The 19,283-nt window shown below is 37.3% G+C and overlaps 1 protein-coding gene across 1 annotated transcript in view; it reads left to right on the top strand.

The window, feature by feature from the left end:
- The window catches only part of Kcnh5 (potassium voltage-gated channel subfamily H member 5), a 286,479-nt gene that overhangs the window by 212,030 nt on the left and 55,166 nt on the right, over positions 1-19,283 (top strand). Inside the window, exon 10 of the mRNA XM_021179089.3 lies at positions 8,122-8,318. Coding sequence (XP_021034748.1) covers positions 8,122-8,318 — 197 coding nt within the window. The remainder of the gene's footprint in view (positions 1-8,121; positions 8,319-19,283) is intronic.

The following is a 19,283-nucleotide window of genomic DNA, read 5'->3' as shown; positions in this document are numbered from 1 at the left end:
CTCGACAGGGCATGATTCTTTAGTGTGTCCAAAGTGCCAAGTGGTTTACAGAGTCAGTTCTGAAGCATTACCAATTAGAGGAAAGATTAAAAAAAAATAACACAGTCAACAAATGCCTTTATTTTCACACTGGGGGCTGGATTCAGGATGTGTTCTTTAAATAGGGCATATGAATGTAATCGCAGTTGATGCCTTTTTCCAACTTGAAGTTCTTTACAGTTCTTACACATCCACGCATTTTTTCTTTGACCTTCCCACTTTGTATGAAACACAAAGAATTCCAAATTAAGTTCATGATGCATTCATATTTTATATTCGCTAATGTCTTTTTACTTTTTACTTCCTACTCTATAATTACTTAACTTGAACAGATTTGTTGGTATGGTTGAAATAGCCAGGTTACTTCCAAATGTCTTGACAAGTATATTGTACCTTTCAGAGACTGTTAAAATAGTAGCTTGCTACCAACAATAGGCCTTGCTCCTACGAGTTGGGACTTGTTTTCTTCACACTTCTTCTTCTTCTTCTTGCTTGTCTTTCTTGATATTCAGAATCACAGGGTTGGAATCTTAAACTAAGGAAATTGCTGTCTTACGCCTTTCAACTTTAATTTCAAATTCACAGGAGAACTAGGACTGTGTATGTAGAGGTTGGATGAGGAGTGGGACACTCCTGGAAGTTTGGAAGGAAGTGTAAGGGGGAAAAATGGAAGGGGGACAAATGGAGAACAAGGAGGAGGATGTGCTAGGTCAAGATTTTACTTTACGTGGAATTCACTTTACATGGAATCTTTACACATTATGTCTTATAAGCGTTTGTGCCTTTCAGGAAAAACATAAACCATTGTTTCCAAATTCAAAATCTGCACCTTTATTTTCTTCTGAAAGGAAAATCAAATCTGAGATGTGAACGGCTAATTCTTTACTCTTCTGAGACCTGGGAAAATGGGACATTCAGCTGTAGCTATTGTCTTCACTCTACCCTTGCTATAAGAAGGCAAGAGCTTTATACTGTAAGCTCCTAGAATGTATTATTTTTTCTTTTCTCTTTCTTTTTTTCTTTCTCTCCAAATACTCATGTTTTACATGAACTGTGAAATATGTAGATTTGAACTGTGTATTATGAAGACAAGTATCTTCAGTGTCAACAAATTCACTCTTTCTATTTCCTTGAAGCATACCTTTGCTGCATTTTAAATGATTCTGATTTTAGTGGTTTAAATGGCATTTATGACATTTTTCTTCTAGAGCTCTCAGTATTGCCTCCGAGTGCCCCATGCAGTAAATATCACCATGGCTATGAAAGCATCTTTCTCCTTGGGGGTTTCAAACTCTCTCCCTAGCATTCTTTAAACTAAAGTCTTTTATTGTATCTTGTGTGTGTGCATATGTGCACACTCGTGTCTGCATGTATTTCTGTGTGTACATGCACATGCATGTATGTGTCTATGTACTAAAGAGAGAGGACATGAGTATTGCTCTTTGTGTATAATCAGTCCATTTTGGCTTCTGAGACAGCATTTATAACCAGCCTTGAACTTGCTGGCCAGCAACTGAGCCTCATGAATCTGTCTGTCTCTACTTCTCCAACTCTTGAAAGTCTATGGCATAACTCTTTGACTTAGGGTGTGTTCTGGAAACTGCAACTCAAGTACTCGTGTTTGCAAAGAGAACATTTTACTGGCTGAGCCCTCTCCCAGCTTTCTACTTTGTGTATCTTAATATTATAGTTACGATCAGTTACTATTATTATTGCCCTTACAGTTTTTGTTTAAAGCCCTCACTGCCCCAGTTTGTACCCAGCTCCAAATGCCCATTCTGTATTCTCTCACACCAGAGTGGCATTGTGTCCATCTCCTTGGGATTTATACCATGGCTTTCCAGCCTTGAGGATTATCTATGACCCCATTATCTGCCTTCCTTATCAGCCTGACTTGGGTCATTCCTTCTCTACCATGCACTTTTCTGAATTTCAGACACATGCAAATTAAAAAAAAAAAAACAAGTGAATATATGTAAAAAGGGCTCTATTCTAATTCTCCCATAAACTTTTCAGCTTTAAATCTTGTCATCTTCCTTCTTTTCTTCTTTAAAGTATTACTTGATGCCACTTAAAGTTTATAAATAGCCATGGTCCATTTAAAAATGTAAATCTGAAAAAAACTAAAGTGAGTACACTTACGAATATGTCTTCATACTAAAGTTTATGAGCCAACTGTCATTTTTGCTTATAGCGATGGACTTACTAATAAATTAATTATGCAATTCATGCCCAGTATTTCCTTGTTACCTTTCTGTTTTGTTGATGAAACATCGTCGAATGTGAGGTATTGAAATCTCCTAATGATATTATATTACTGTTTCCTTCTTTTTCTCCTGTCAAAGAATATTTGCTTTATATATTTATATGCTCCACGTGTACACAACTGGATATTGATTGCATTTAACCCCTTTGTGTCTTTGATTGGATTGCTGCATCCATTCACATTCAACATTCTTATTGATAGGTGGACAATTGCTACTTTATTACTTGTTTTCTATCTGGTTGTGTCTCCTCTATCCTTCTTCTCTCTCTCTCTCTCTCTCTCTCTCTCTCTCTCTCTCTCTCTCTCTCTCTCTCTTTCTTTCTTTCTTCCTTTCTCTCTTCCTTCTTCTTCTTCTCTCTCTCTCTCTCTCTGTCTCTGTCTCTCTCTCTCTCCTTCCTTCCTTCCTTCCTTCTTTTCTTCTTTTCTCTTTCTTTCTTTTGTCTTTATGATTTGGAGAATTTCTATAGTGCTAAGTTTTGATTTCATGCACTTTTTCTTGAGTATCTATTATAGTTTTTAACTGGATTTTTGCTAAATAAATAGATTTTTAACTCCCCTGGCTCATGAACAAATGCACATGTTCATTATCTGAGATAATAAATATTAATTTGATTTGCTGTGGTTACAATTTACCTACATGTACTTTTTCTGGTTAGTTTTATGTTAACTTGGGAAAGGCTAGCATCATTTTGAACCAAGAACACCAAATGAGAAATTGTTCCCACAAGATCAGCCTGCAGGTAAGCCTATGGTACATATTCTTCATTGATGTTGGCTATGGGAGGGCTCATCTCACTGTGACTGATGCCATCGCTGAGTTGATAGACCTGGGTACTACAAGAAAGCAGAGTGAACAATCCATGAAGCACAGGCCAGTCCTCAGAATTCTTCCATGGCCGCTGTATCATCCCCTGGCTCTAAATTCTTGTCCTCAGTTCCTGCCTTGTCTTCCCTCAGTGTTGGACTGTGATGTGGAACTATAAGCTGAAATGAACTCTCATCAAATGTGGATGGAGCAACTCATGAGATAGAACCATAGTCATGCTCCAAACATACTCAAGAAACTACCTAAGTAAAATTCAAAGGATCTGTTGGATACATTCATTATCCTCACCAATGAATAACTGTGATGCTTTTTATACATTTTTAAACCCACATTATCAACATGCTAGGTAATGTGTCTAAGGCAATAGAAAACCAAATCCGGCTGTTAAACTAGCCCCATAGCACCACATCCCCCAAGTTGGTTACAGCTTTCATCATGTTGCAACTCTACCTCTGTTTTGTCTTTACATTTTACAGTTTCTTACTATGTGGACGTTCAGCACTAATTTCTATTTTCCAATCCAGTTTCCTGTGGTTCAGCAGTGAAATACTTCATAAGGCTTGATGCAAAGAACTGAGAAAATATAAATAGAGCAAACAACAGCTTTCCTGTTAAGTGCGAGGTTCCTTCCTATTTTAGGGCTTTGAGGGAGGCTAGTTTGCTTAAGAGCCGAAATGTTTACTGCAGGGATGACTTGCACCCAGCAGGAACTGACCTAAAAACTGGCATCAGATACTCTGTAGTCATGAACACAAATGGGAGCTTCTTTGACTGAAAGTGTGTAAAAGACCTTTGCCAGGCAGTAAAGGCTGTGTCTTTATTGGGTACTCCATGCATATTGCACTATGTACACATTGTGTGATATTTTTCTCAGAATGTGTAAAGTTTGGAAGATGCCTTGAAGAGGAACATGAATGCGTTCTGTCCCACATGGTAAATAAATCATTCACTTGCATGAAGACCACTTTCCCACACTTGTAGGAAAAGATTGCTGTGAATCGAATCATTTATTAGATGACATGGAGGGCGGACTTATAATTTGAAGAGAATGATAGGACTAATGCTCAGCTTCTATATGACATATACTCAGGGAAATTTTATTTATTTCATTTTCTGAAGATTTTGATGAGGAAGTAGAATTACCCAGATTTGTTAATTTTGTTATATTTCTCTCATAATTTTGAAGGACAAGTAGGGGACAAATTTAGTCATGGGTTAATATTCTGGTTTCTTATTATCCTTTTTGCATCACAGATATTCCCCCCAGAATTCCAAAATAATACATGATTTTAGAATGATCATGAAGGACAATGGTAGAGTTCTCTACTAACATGCTTGAGGCCCCAAGTTTGATCCTTAAATTTGAAAAGAAAAATAAAAAAAAAAGATCAATTTAAAAACATCAAAGTAGAAATAGGTTAAGATTTGAATTTTCAGTTAGGTAAAATAAAATGACTAGTTAATATTTGAATGCCTACATAATTCACAACTGTCTGTTTTGGTAAGAGATAATTGTACTCATTTATATCTTTGAACTCCTGAATCTCAACTACCAATCAATGAAAATTTATTGACTAGTTTTAGGACAGTATTAGAGTTATCCACATTTGTTAATTCTGCTGAAGTTCTCTAATGTTTTTATATTTGTACATACCTTAAATTTTTTACTGTTTATCTATGAATTAGTTTGCTAATTTTTGCTCCTTTTAGTAAATGTTATATATATATATATTCATTATATAAAATATTGAGAATTTGCATAACAAAAAACATAATAAACATTATTTAAAACCTTTATTTTTATTATTGAAATGCATTTTCTTTTAGTCATTTTGTTTTTTTTTATCCCTTATCTAAATTTGTTTTGATGAAAACTTAATCCTAGCAAATTGACTACATATCATTGCAGAATCGCACAATGCACTTTGATTCCATCATGAAAACTTTCTTTAAAATGTATATTTTCTGTTAATAATTTTAGTCTTTGTGCCTTAGTTTTATTTTATATACTTTGTTATAGATGTTAGAGGCAGTTACAGATTGTGCTGATTTAATAAAATGAGTTCTCCTTCAACATCCATGACCACATTAATTCCAGGTAGTTACCTGGGTTCCAAGTACCAGAGATGATTTTCCTTTGGATGAAGAGGCCACATGTCCAATTACAGAATTGTTGGTGGCTCCCAAGCTATGGGTGCCACAATTGCACCCTTTGCATTATTATTGTAACATGTTGGACGGTGTTGTAGTTTATAGACATCATAGATGGGCAGGACCCTTGGCTACTACCTTCCCATGGAGTCTCGCTTGGCATCTTCTGCTGCTATGAAAGCAGGCCCCTGGCCCTACTACAAAGTAAAGAAACAGATGACCCAAAACACTGATAAAAAATGAACAGCAAAGTATCACAATAGACACCGAAGAGATCCAAGGGAATACCTTCAAAGCCCTTACTCTATAAATTTGGAAAGTCTGAAACAAATGAATTTCTAGATTCATTCATGTAATTATCTAATCCATTTTTGATCTTGTAATATAAGATAAACATTTTGTATGTTATTTGTAGAAACTGGTTGAAGTCTTTATTTATTGATATTTTATACAAGTTTTTGTAATTTCTAGTGGTTTTGCATGTATGGTGTTTATTTTTAACTGCCAGGCTGTGACTGATACCCCTACCCTGTGTGTTACTTGTGATGGGTTTAATAGCTTTATAAATTCCTAGACCTGGGACTACTTAGTCAAATACATTAGCTAATATCACCGTGCCTGAAAATCAGATAGTTGGTCATAGTTAGGAATGATATAATTGGTAATTTGAGAAAGTATAACAGAAATGAACCTGAAGGAAATATAATCATTTTTTTAATCTTTTAAAGGAAGATTAAGAGTCTAATGATAGGACAGAATATGTTTCTATATTAGAGATTTAAAAAAAAAACAGAAAAACCTAGAAGTGGATCAAAATAACTTATTTAAAAACTTGTTTTAGCACCAGAGACTGTGCTATTATCACTGTTATTGATGTCTTTTCTTTACAAACAATGCATGTACATTTAAAATAAAGCTATGCATTGGCCCTATAGTTCTGAGAGAAACTACCATATTAGTGTACTTGTTTCTAAGTTTTATACACATGCATGGGTGATAGGGTAGGAGTGTATGGTCCATAAAATGATACATTGTATGTATCATTTGATTTTCTGATTTTATAATTTGATTTAATATGAGCATTTCTGTCTGTCATTTCATACAATCTGTTACTTAGTGGCTATCTAGTGTTTCATTATTTTTCCTCTGACCTTCATTTTGCTACACTTCACTGGACTGTTATAAATATTAGTCCTGTGAGCATTTTCACAAGTAAATGTAGCACTTCTGATTATGCAGTTAGAGTAAACACTTTTAATTGGAATTGCTATCTTAAAGAGAATGCCACATAAAGATTGCATGTAGGATGCGGTCTTATCATGTAAGTTTCTGCCTTTGGTATCACCAGGCTATCATAATACTGTATCCTTTGACCATTTAGCCTCTTGGTTTCTCATTTTATTTCTTAGGATGACTGTAGGTATCAAACAACTGAGTCATTAAAAAGTGACATCAACTGCAAGGATATTTTAGTGGATTGAAAAACAAATGGATTGTTGAAAATGAATTGGGTACCTAACATAATTCTTTTATACCAGTCATGTGATCTGACCACCTTCATAATATCATGCATGGCTTCTGCATCTACCATAGTGTGCCTGCCTGACCATTAGGGTTGGCCCATCTACTCCTCTATTCTAAGAGCTACCCAGTTGCCCATTTGGACAAAGGATCTGTGATGTACACAGCCAACTTCTCTGTTTCTTTCTCTCATTTCTTTGGTTGCTTCCACTTTCCTTTCTAGTGGTGTTATTGTCCTTTGGGGCTTTATGGAACACTTCTTCTTTCCCCTCTTCTGATTTTAATCTGTACAATGTAAATAGGTATTTGTTACTCTGTGTGATTAGAATGCATAGAGAACAAGTCATGCATGGAATGCCTCTAGGAAAGCTTATCCCATCAGAGTACATCTCTCCTGTCTTTTCCATTTTAAAACATATTGGCAGAAACAGAACAAAGAGAGCAGATGGCTGAACTTTAGAAGCCAGAGGGCTCATAGAGAACTTTCCTAAGCAGACAGGCCTTTGAGGGTTATTGGCATTTGACATTTCCTCAAGCCCTTTGTACAACCGGGCACTTCTGATTTGGAATGGTGGATGTTCTCAAGCATCAGTTGATGGTGCTGCTGAAGGGAATAGGTCATTCTGCAATTGTAGAATCTTAAAGATGCATTTGCATTCAACTCTAGCATGTGGCTCTGATTCCGTGGGATTAAAAGTGTGTGACTCTCTTCGTCTCCGACAGTTCAGTTTCCTGCGCGTAGGAAATCATGGTTGGGGGTCTCTAGAGCTAGACTTGAGACCCTGTCAGGTTTAACTATGTAGAAAGAGAAGGGCCTGCTTTGAGGATAGAGATATAACATACTTTAATGTGCTTGGGGAGTAATTCTTAGTTACTGAATAATTCTATTAATGTATATTGCATCAGTTATAGATTTATAAAGGCTATAACAACAGCTTCTTGGATATTACACTTTGTTTTGTTGTCAAATTTTTCCTAGAAAACATGAGGAAAAAAAGAAGCTATTTTTGCTTTTTCTACTCAGAATGGGAAAAATTAATGTTGCAAAAGTTATAAATAAATAAAGCTTATTTTAATAAATAAAGTTATTTATTAAAATTAGAGTAATGGCTATTCTAACGAATGGCATTTATTTCCCCAACCCTAGGTTTCCATCAACAACTAAAATTTGGGGATGTCCTCATGATGAAAATGTGCTGTGCAATATTACATATATACAGAGGGATTCATGCTTTAAATAATATAGATCAATACTACCTACTAAACAAAAAACCATTAGTGGGTATGGGAGAAACGGTTGTCTTGTCCTGCTTTCTAGGGAAAGGTGACGTGTTTGGAGACATCTTCTGGAAGGAAACCACCCTTGCTCATGCGTGTGCCAATGTCCGGGCCCTGACTTACTGTGACCTGCACATCATCAAGCGAGAAGCCTTGCTCAAGGTCCTTGACTTCTATACAGCATTTGCAAACTCATTTTCCAGGAACCTCACTCTCACTTGCAATCTAAGGAAGCGGGTATGTTGCATCTTCTTTCTCTTATGAGTATCCAGGGGGTAGCAGGCTATGTTCTATCAGCCAAGAATGGAAAGTACTTCATTTTGAAGTGCTCCATTCTCATCTGGATAGAGTGATGTAATTTCTTTCCTTTTATTTACACTGTTTACTTAAAGGGAGAAGACATTCTTATTACCTAAGTAAGTATTTGAGTCTTTATCATGTCAGATGCAAAATAAAAACTAGCCTTGAGGAGAAGCAAATAGGACTGGAAACTGCTATGGCATGATATATTATTAGTTAGAATTCAGAATGTTCAAGGTCCAAAAATCTAGAGGTGTTCAGTCTACAAAGCTGGATGTCTCAGTATATGCCAGAATCTCAAAGAGATATGTTCTTATGTCAGTGACAGAATGAATTTGCTAAAAAGAATGAGGTCAAGCAGGAAAAGAGCCAGAGAGTCTTTCTTCCATATTCTTTTTTTAGGCTGCCACCAAAAGGTGTGGCCCAGATTTAAGGTGGATCCTACAAAAAAAAAATGATAAAGAACCTCCAGAGTTTAGGTAAATTAAGAAAGATCAAGAAAAATAAAACAACAACAACAACAACAGCATCAACAACAAAACAAAACAAAACCCTCACAGGTGTACACAGCACTTTGGATTTTAGTTAATTCCAAGTGTAGTCAAGTTGACAACCAAAGATAGCCATCACATATGTTTAGTTCTTGGAGTTTGTGACAGTGATCTAAAAGGGATAGCAACATCTTTCTTTTGTGGTGTGGATGTCTCTAAAGTTGGGAAGATCAATCAAGCTATTCTCATGCTCTTTCAATCCTTCTCATCTCATAATCAACTTACAAAGCTTCCTTTTCAACAAGCCTTTCAAAGAACACCATCAGAGGAGTGAATGAGGAGTGAATGCCACATACCCTGTAAATAGATACAGGATTCCTTTACTCTGGTGCCATTGCAAATTCGATCTTCATTACCATTTGTTTTTTTATTGATGAGTGTGACATAAAGTTAATTTGCATAAAGAAACCTCCAGTCTCTAATTTATAGGTCATTGGACATTGGCTAAGACTCTTTTATGGCTGAGAATGAAATACACATTTGAATAACTGGACTTAATGAACTTCACATAAAATGATTGCCTGTCTATAGTTAAGTATTTTGGAATAATGAACCCTCCTTTCTATAGCCTCTTAAATAAAACCTTTCTTGTAGTTAACATGAATGCAAACAAGACAGTCAAGAGAGAAATTAATGTCTACACTGTAGCCATGCAGAAACAAACAGAATTAAATCAATGTGCTTCTTACTCAGGGTCCAAGAGAAGTCTAGGCTGCCAGGAGTGGTGATACTAGTGAGTTTTCAAACATTTGAGTTGTATTAGAGCTATGTTTCAGTTCATACATGTGTTCACAATTTACCATTAAATATCCAGAACCTGTGGGACAAGTACACATGTGTAGATAACAGAGATGAACCACTGACTCCCTGTGCTCAGGAGGCTTCAAATGCGTATAGTGTGACATGCTAGCAATCCGACATTAGCCAGTGATGGATGAGGGAGAGGGGCCAAAATAGGAACCAAATATGAAATACTCTTGCTGGCTGTTAAGTAGCTCACAGTTCTTGTGTTCATAATCTGCCTTCTGTTGTAAGGTCCCCATCTACAAACAACTACTTGAAGCTCTTATATTCATACCAACTCAAAAATGGATCAGATTTGGATTTTTTCCCTATCCTGTAAGGTGGCCTAAAACCATTGTCTATCATCATTACATTTTGCAGAATACATGCTGTCATCGTATTCTTCAAAACGAAGTTCTGTTTACAACAGATCTCACTTGATATTTATGACATTTTTCTATATAGAATGTGGAATTACTTCTTCCTCCAGCCATGTGAAGAAATCAGGCCAGTGGATTAATATTAAATAACGAACAGTCCTTGTTAGGGTTACTATTGCTGTGATGAAACATCATGACCACACGTGAGCTGAGGAGGAAAGGGTTTATTTATCTTACAATTCCACATCATAGTTCAAAACAGAAAGAAGTTAGGACATGAACTCCAGTGGCACAGTTACCTGGAGGCAGGAGCTGATGCAGAAGCCATGGGGGTATGCTGCTACTGGCTTGCTCCTCATGACTTGCTCATCTTGCTTTCTTATAGAACCCACAACTTCCAACCCAGGGATGGCACTGCCCACAATAACCTGGACCCTCCCCCATAAATTATTAATTTAAGAAATATCCCATTGCTGGGGATTATGAAGGCATTTCTCAATTGGGGCTCCCTTATTTCAGATGACAGCTTGTGTTAAGTTGACATAAAACTAGCTAGCACAGCAACTGATATGGTTGCACCAAAGTCTCAAGAAGGAATAATTCAAACAGATCACAAATAGAATATATATTTCTTTAAAATAAGTTAATCATAAATCTCTGCTTCCTCTTTTTTTTTCTTGTACACTCCTGTGCATGTGTTTATACAATACAGGTACAACACACACACCACATACAAACCACACATGTTTTGCTTGTATTAGAGCTGATAGACTCTATAGTTTTGACTCTCCCAGTTTTTTGTTTTTGTGTTTTTTTTTAATTGAGCTAGTAGACTAAGAACTCTTATTTGTTTTTACTTTTAGAATCAGGATCAGGGGACTATATGCTTGTGTCTAAGGGTACTACTGTGTTAAGTTACAGCAAGTGGCTTCTCCCTTTCCAAATCCCTTATACCTGTATCATTTTTAATTTGTTTTCATAATCCCGTCCCTCTGTTTTTAATGGATTGTTTAGTAACTTGGCAAAGTGTGAGAACAGGATGTGTTGCCAGTCGCTGCCACTTCATTCCCAGCCAAACAAAATGTGAACGAGAACTGTGAAAGAGTATCTGAGTATCTTCCAATGGTTAGTAATACTAACTACTATTTAAATAGCAAATTTTATGTGTGGGCAGAATTTATTTTATGTATGATAATATTAATAATGTGAGCATCCCATAAACAAGGCAGAATGGTCTCCATTTCAACTTCATTTCAACCTTCAAGTAGAAGGTTCTGAGAGGGGGATTTATACCTGCCAAATAATTTGCACGGGTCAAGGTCTGGATATTAACCATTCATTGACTTTACAAACTTCTTACAACAGCTGCCAAACTTTTCCATAAATGTCTTTCCCAGACACATGCCCCACGATTTGTAGGATGTCTCATCTGTGCATCTACTTTATTCCCCATTGATTTACTAAGTGAAAAAAATAAGGTTTTTCTTTCTGTTATTGTAAGAATGATAGTGATAAGCAGTTGACACTTCTATAACCGAGACTATGTTTTTGGTGAGCTATAGATCTCATAGTGTCCATGGCTCTTCAGTAAGAATATAATTCTACTAAGTGGGGTATCAGAGTTTGAACCAAAGTTCTGAGCCACAGTAGCATGCAGCTCTGTCCAATGTTTAAATTTGTACATTTGCTCAGTGAAGATGTTATACACTGTGTGGTTTGCCATGGCTGTACAAGACAGGAAGTAGGTTATTCTCTGGTTGCTTGCCCTCATAGGTTTCCCTTAACAGAATGTTAAGCCATAGATGCTTTTATTTTAAAAGTTCTTGTGAAAAAATGTTCTGGAGATTGTATCCACTAATTAGATCTTGGATTAGCAAACTTTTTAAATTAAGGATTAGCCAGTAAAAACTTTAGGGTTGCCAATCTCAGCTATTCAACTTCACCACTGTAATATAAGTGACTCTCTATATTAGTCAATCATAACAGAATATAGTCAGGAACTTTAGGATGTTTTATATATTAATTTCATGAAATACCAGCAACACAGTATTTCCTATTGTACTCTTGCTTGAGTTTGTATTTACACAATGCTCCACAGAATTCCGGCGTATTTAGGTATGAATTGTAACAGAGATGGTGGATGTCTGGAATAGGACCTCATAAAAACCAACAGTGAGGAGCCTTCCAGTCTCCATTTGCACCCCAGAGTTAACCCTGTAGCACAGTTCTCTGTACCCAAATCCTGCCTGGAGACAGCTGGTCTCCCAGGAGTGCTGATACACCTAAGATCACAGGCTCACAGGAGAGACAGGCTCCAATCAGAGACAGCAAGACCACCTAACACTAGAGATAACCAGATGGTCAAAGGCAAGCTCAAGAACCAACAGAAACCAAGGCTACTTGGCATCATTAGAACCCAGTTCTCCCACTGTAGCAAGCCCTAGATACCCCCAACACACTGGAAAAGCAAGATTTGTATTTAAAATCACATCTCATGAAGATGATAGAGGACTTTAAGAAGGACATAAATAACTTCCTTAAGGAAATACAAAACACAGGTAAACAGGTAGAAGACCTTAAAGAGGAAAAAAAAATCTCTTAAAGAATTATAGGAAAACACAACCAAACAGGTAAAGGAATTGAATAAAACCATCCAGGATCTAAAAATGGAAATAGAAACAATAAAGAAATCACAAAGAAAGACAACCCTGGAGATAAAAAACCTAGGAAAGGGATCAGGAGTCATAGATGCAAGCACCAGAATAAAGGAGACAGAAGAGAGAATCTCAGGTTCAGAAGATATCATAGAAAACATTGACACAACAGTCAAAGAAAATACAAAATGCAAAAAGATCCTAACCCAAAACATCCAGGAAATCCAGGATACAATGAGAAGACCAAACCTAAGGATAATAGGTATAGAAGAGAGTGAAGATTCCCAACTTAAAGGGTCAGTAGTTATCTTCAACAAAATTATAGAGGAAAACTTCCCTAACCCAAAGAAAGAGATGCAATAAACATAAAAGAAGCCTACAGAACTCTGGTCCCTTGGGTTCCTTTCTGAACTTTGCATGTGGTTTCCTTCTCATGGTGTCTTCATGGTAGGAGAGGGAATGGGGGAAAGCCTTTCATCTTATAAAGGACACTGGTGTAAATGTACTAATAAGCAAACACCGCCTTGTTTCTATTACCATTACCAGACAGGTGACTACCCCTGGGTTTATGTGCCAGCTGCTAGATGCAGAAGACTAGAACTTAGATCGAAACAGTAGCTATGCAAATAGAAATCTTTCTACCTTTAACAGAAACCACATCTCCCTCATTTGCGACCCAGCCAGAGGGCCATCATAAAACAGGAAGTACTATACAAATAAGAGAGTCTATGGAGCCAGGCAGAAAGCACTCAGGAAAAAGGAGAGGCTGGAAATTACTGTCAAGAATGGCAAAGTCACACTGATGGGCAAAGCTCCTGCATCTCACTCAGGTTGCAAACTGCTTGACTCAATGTTAGGCTGGTTTTTCTTGGTAAGCATACACACATACGTACACGCACACACACGTGTATGTATGTGTGTGTATACATGTATTACTAATTTTTTATTATTTACTAAAGTAATTTGATTATACACATGATCTATATGCATATATATGTACATATACATATGCACATATATGTACATATACATATGCATATATATGTACTATATATGATCTATATGCACATATATGTACATGTATATATATGTATGTATATATGTATATAGATTGTGTGTGTGTAAAATCAAATTACTGTAGCAGATAATAAAAATAGTAATAAAACAAATTCATTCAGTTGCTTCTAAAACTTCTGCATAAATCAATGAAACAATCAAAAGAAGCAAAGCATGTTGTTTACTTTCGGCCTAAGAGGCTGTGACCTAAATGGAATAAATTAATGATCCTTGGCGTGACAGTGTTAGAAACCTGAGATTCTTTGACTTGTAACCTGTAAATCTTGATAACAAAAGACCTCTATTTTACTTGTGTAGGGATAACTCCCATCTCATAGGGTGGGCCTTAAATCCAATCAGATGTCGGTAGGCTACTCACACAATATTTGCTCATAAAGCATAGATATTACACAGATGTCTTCAGAATTTGTCATGTATGTTTAAGATATTCCCAAGCGCTGTTTTGGTTATCATTATTTTATTTTATGTACTTAAAGCAGCTGTCCTGAGAAGGGCCCACAGGCTTCAGTAGACAGCATGAGATTCAGCCCCTTGTGTAGAACTCAGAATCTAAACAGAGTTGTGCAAAAGGCCTTGGTTGTGTTTTCTGTGATGAGAATACACCTTTGTGGTTTATTGAGTTTAGTCATGGATAGAAAAGGCCTCAGAGAGCAGCAGGGTTGAAATGTTTGCTGAGTGTATTTATGTATCTATCTGTTTAACCAATTCAAGATGCTATTTCTGGAGATGGTGGGAGAATGAGTGTGCATTGAATTCAGAACCACCTGCGGGTCTGAGTCAAAGGAGATAATTGCTATGCTCCATGTGGGCGATAGATTCCAGAAGATTCCCACTGGACTCTTAAGTGAATTGTATTTCTGATCATCCTATCTAGCGGTTATTCAGTGGTATTAATCATTTACCAAGAGGCAGATGAAACCCAGTAGAAACCACTGTTGTCCTTTGACAGAGCTACTTACATAGTTAAACTTGAGGCTTAGATTTCAGAAGATGCCTATGATCTAATTAGCAGTCCCTTGCTGTGCCTAAACTGTTTAGTCAAATAATATGATTTGTGTAAACAGTGTGATTATTTTATTTTGTGGAATTTTGGTATAGGCCAATCAGAAAATGCCTATATGAGTTTCCCAGACACTGAATCCCTGGTGACTTTCATGGCTGACAACGTCTCACATCCACTTCCACAGCTCTTGCTGGAGGAGCTAGAGAGGCCCTAGCTTGCCCAGACTCTCCCACACTCAGCTCGCTTTGCTAGGCTTGCTTTGCGTGCTCAGGCTTCAGTAGGTCATGATAGCGACTGTAACTCTGTGCTATCTTGTGACTTCTAGTCAGCCATCCAAACTAAGGATCATCTTGAGGACCAACAATGCAGCACCATTTATAACAATTAATATGAAATCTGTATTCTCAGAGTCCCCCAGATCTGCAGATACATTGGTAGTTTTATTGGAACCCTTTTCTATTAAAAAAAAATGATGAAGCCCACAGACATTAAATTTTATGAGTATAAGAAAATGAGCCATTTAAAAATTGGTAGGTATATTTGTACATGAGGCTGTCAAGAGAATTTCATTTCCTTGGAGCTTAAGATAAATGTTACATTAGCACTTACGGCTACATTAAGCATGGCTGAGATTGGGAATTATTTCTGAATATTTTCTTCACCTTCAAGATAGCAGGAACATATTTTCCCCAGAGTAGCTACTTAAATAAGAAGGCTGGGAGGTTTTATTTGCTATTTTTTGGACAGAGACTGAGGAGTTGCTCTGTTGAAGTGTGGCACGGAAAGCATTGGTTGGCTCCATGGGTCTCCAATACAGTTCCTCCTAATGGCTATGGAGTCTCTGAGGGAGAGGCCCAGTGTCTGCTGCCCAGCAGCCCACAGACTAGAGATCATCACAGATTCAGGAAAGTGCTATGACAGAATGCACACAGGTTTAAAAGAACCCCAGGGGAATGAGGACCAGTTTGTCTCCGGAGAAGCATCACGGGGAGTCTAGAAGAGTCACATACGGATAAGGATTTCATTTCAAAGAAAGGATTGAGAATAAACCAAGATCTTTGTGAGTTACCTATTTTATTTCATTATAGATGAAAAAAACAGACTAAGAAAATGAAGTGATTAACTCAAGTTTTCTTAGCACATGAGTGTCAAAGCTTCCACGGGTTTCTAAGTTCTTTGAATCCTGTGCTGTCTGTACTTCCACTGGATGCAGAGTAAAAGTCTTGTGGTAAAGGTGGGATCCTGTGGATCCTTTCCCTTTCCACACTAACACGTTCATCCATATTGCCCATCCTCTGGTTTTGTTTGTGCAGTCATTTCCAGGATAGACTAAAGATATTTTTTAAAAAGCCTTTTGAGTAAGGTTATAAAATTTGATGCTTGACTGTGTTCCACTTTCTTGTTTTTTTACACTTTATTTTTTTTTAATTTTTAATATTTTTTATTGCATATTTTCCTCAATTACATTTCCAATGCTATCCCAAAAGTCCCCCATAGCGCCCCCCACTTCCCTACCCACCCATTCCCATTCTTTTGGCCCTGGCATTCCCCTGTACTGGGGCATATAAAGTTTGCAAGTCCAATGGGCCTCTCTTTCCAGTGATGGCCGACTAGGCCATCTTTCGATACATATGCAGCTAGAGACAAGAGCTCCGGGGTACTGGTTAGTTCATCATGTTGTTCCAACTATAGGGTTGCAGATCCCTTTAGCTCCTTGGGTACTTTCTCTAGCTTTTCCATGGGAGCCCTGTGATACATCCAATAGCTGACTGTGAGCATCCACTCCTGTGTTTGCTAGGCCCCTGCATAGTCTCACAAGAGACAGCTATATTTGGGTCCTTTCAGAAAAATCTTGCTAGTGTATGCAATGGTGTCAGCGTTTGGAAGCTGATTATGGGATGGATCCCTGGATATGGCAGTCTCTAGATGGTCCATCCCTTCATCACAGCTCGAAACTTTGTCTCTGTAACTCCTTCCATGGGTGTTTTGTTCCCAATTCTAAGAAGGGGCATATTGTCCACACTTTGGTCTTCATTCTTCTTGAGTTTCATGCGTTTAGCAGATTGTATCTTATATCTTGGGTATCCTAAGTTTTGGGCTAATATCCACTTATCAGTGAATACATATTGTGTGAGTTCCTTTGTGATTGTGTTACCTCACTCAAGATGATGCCTCCAGGTCCATCCATTTGGCTAGGAATTTCATAAATTCATTCTTTTTAATAGCTGAGTAGTCCACTTTCAATAAGAAGAAAAACTGACAGCATGAGCTCACATGTGATTCAGCCATTGATTTCAGTGTGTTGCACACTGTGCTTCAGAAACAATGAACTTTGGAAAACCCCAAGCAAGCAAGCAAGCAAGCAAGCAAGCAAGCAAGCAAGCAAGCAAGCAAGCAAGCACACAGAACAAGTTACATGCTGTGATCAGCATCTACGAGTAGGGTTCCAACCTGTGCATGATCCAACAGGGATGGTAGATGTTGACATCTGACACCTGTATTTCAAATAACTGCATATTAGCAGAAATGTGTGCCTTTCACATTAACACCATTTAAGAAGTGCCATAGCATATGAAAAAATGTCTTGTCACCAGCAATGTTGTGCCATGTTCTTCTCTTTGTTATCATGTCTGTATCATAGATGCTGCTCTGATTACCCCATCATTTAGAATAAAAGTATAGGATGAGAAGTTTCCATTGGGTATGAAACATTATTTATTAGCCTTTACATTAAAAGTTATGAAAATACAGACAAATTTATTGCCAAAGATGAGCATCACAAATACTAAAAAAAAAAAAAAAAAAAAATCATGAGAAGTAGGGAGATCTATGCTTCTGTAGGACTGAAAAGCCCTGAAATTTGCTCAGCTGGTTGCCACAAAGCAGATGGAGTTGTGTAAGAATGGCTTTTTTTTTTTTTTTTTTTTTTGGTTGGGGCTGAGAATGAAGATTATCATCCAGCCAATTCCAAAAAACTCAAAGGAAAATATTGTGAACTAAATTTTGATAAGAACGAAACTAACTCACATTAACTCATGTTAATGGATACCAAAAACATATTCCAAATGGAGGCTTCCTGTTTTACTTCTTTGTGGGGATTATAATTACAGATACAAACTCCTTTATGGCTCTAGATCATGGTTCTCAACCTCCCTAATGCTGTGATCTTTTAATACAGTTCCTCATGCTGTGATGACACCCAACCATAAAATTATTTTATTGCTACTACCTAACCATAAGTTTGCTACTGTTATAAAGTGTAATATAAGTATGGGGTATGTAGGATATGTGATAAACAACCCCCAAAGGGGTCAAGACCCACAAGTAGAGAACCACTGCACTAGCTCAAGACCAATGGCCAGGCTTTTTAATTCTGTGGCTTTACTGATTTTGTTGTCTATTATCCAAATTTTAAACTATGCGGTACTAGAGAAAATATGTCTAATCCTTCTATCATTGTTGCAAAGTAGAATCTACTGGACACTGATAGAAAATGATGTCAACTAACAACTATCCTTCAATTGTATTATCAAAGCAACACCTTCCGTGCATTCCTGAGATTAATTCTGAGTCCAGGCTTCTCTGCACTGTATGTACTCTATAGCACTCCATTCAGAGCTAACTTAGAATCTGGTGACAATGTTAATTTAATGCTCATGTTCATATATGTCGCATATGTCTCACATATGTTCCAATATTTGGCTGCTACAGCATAAAAACTAATCAGTGGCTTAAACTATGGAAACTTATTTCACAGAGGCTAGCATTAGAGAACTAAGGATAAGGGCCATTCCTCTAGGGAACCCTTTCTCACTACAGGCTCACATGGCCTTTCAGCCACTGCTCTGTGTGGAAGGAATGAGCAAGGAGATGTTCTGCTATCCCTTTTTATAAACTTGCTAACCATCCTTGTCATTATAATGGCTTATATTACTTGACTTCACAGAAGCCTTATCTAAAACTTAAGCCATACCAGAAGTTATGGTTTTGATGTATGCATTTATTTCAGAAGGTGTCAATAACTGATCCATACTCATCAAGGCTTTTTTATTTTTAAGTTCAACATGGAAAAGGAATTGAAGCTATCACTGACAGCTGAGTAAGACCAAATTACTTTAGATTTGGATGGTTTTCATAACTCCTGAGTTGTGCCTGGTCATGCAGTGGTTGATGAAGACCCATTGACCAAGGTTCTTCAGAGGAACACAACTAACAGAATAGATGCCTAATTGTAAAGGGTGGAGGTATTAAATAGACTTCCATGAGTGGAGACTGGCCATCTGCATGTTAGAGAAACAGAAAACCTGGTATCAGCTCAGTCCAAAAACCTGGAAGTGCCAGAACAAGGGAGACCAATGACACAGTCCTAGTTTAAGACTGATGGCATAAAAGCACCTTGCAGTGTAGCTGATGTATTGAAGGGTTCACAGGCTTTGGAGATGGGGTTTGAGGTC

The sequence above is a fragment of the Mus caroli genome, unplaced genomic scaffold (assembly GCF_978045245.1).
Source record: "Mus caroli unplaced genomic scaffold, Mus_caroli_1 scaffold_14, whole genome shotgun sequence".
NCBI lineage: Eukaryota > Metazoa > Chordata > Mammalia > Rodentia > Muridae > Mus > Mus caroli.
Note: the sequence above shows the minus strand (reverse complement) of the source record. Positions and strands in the feature narration are given on the sequence as shown.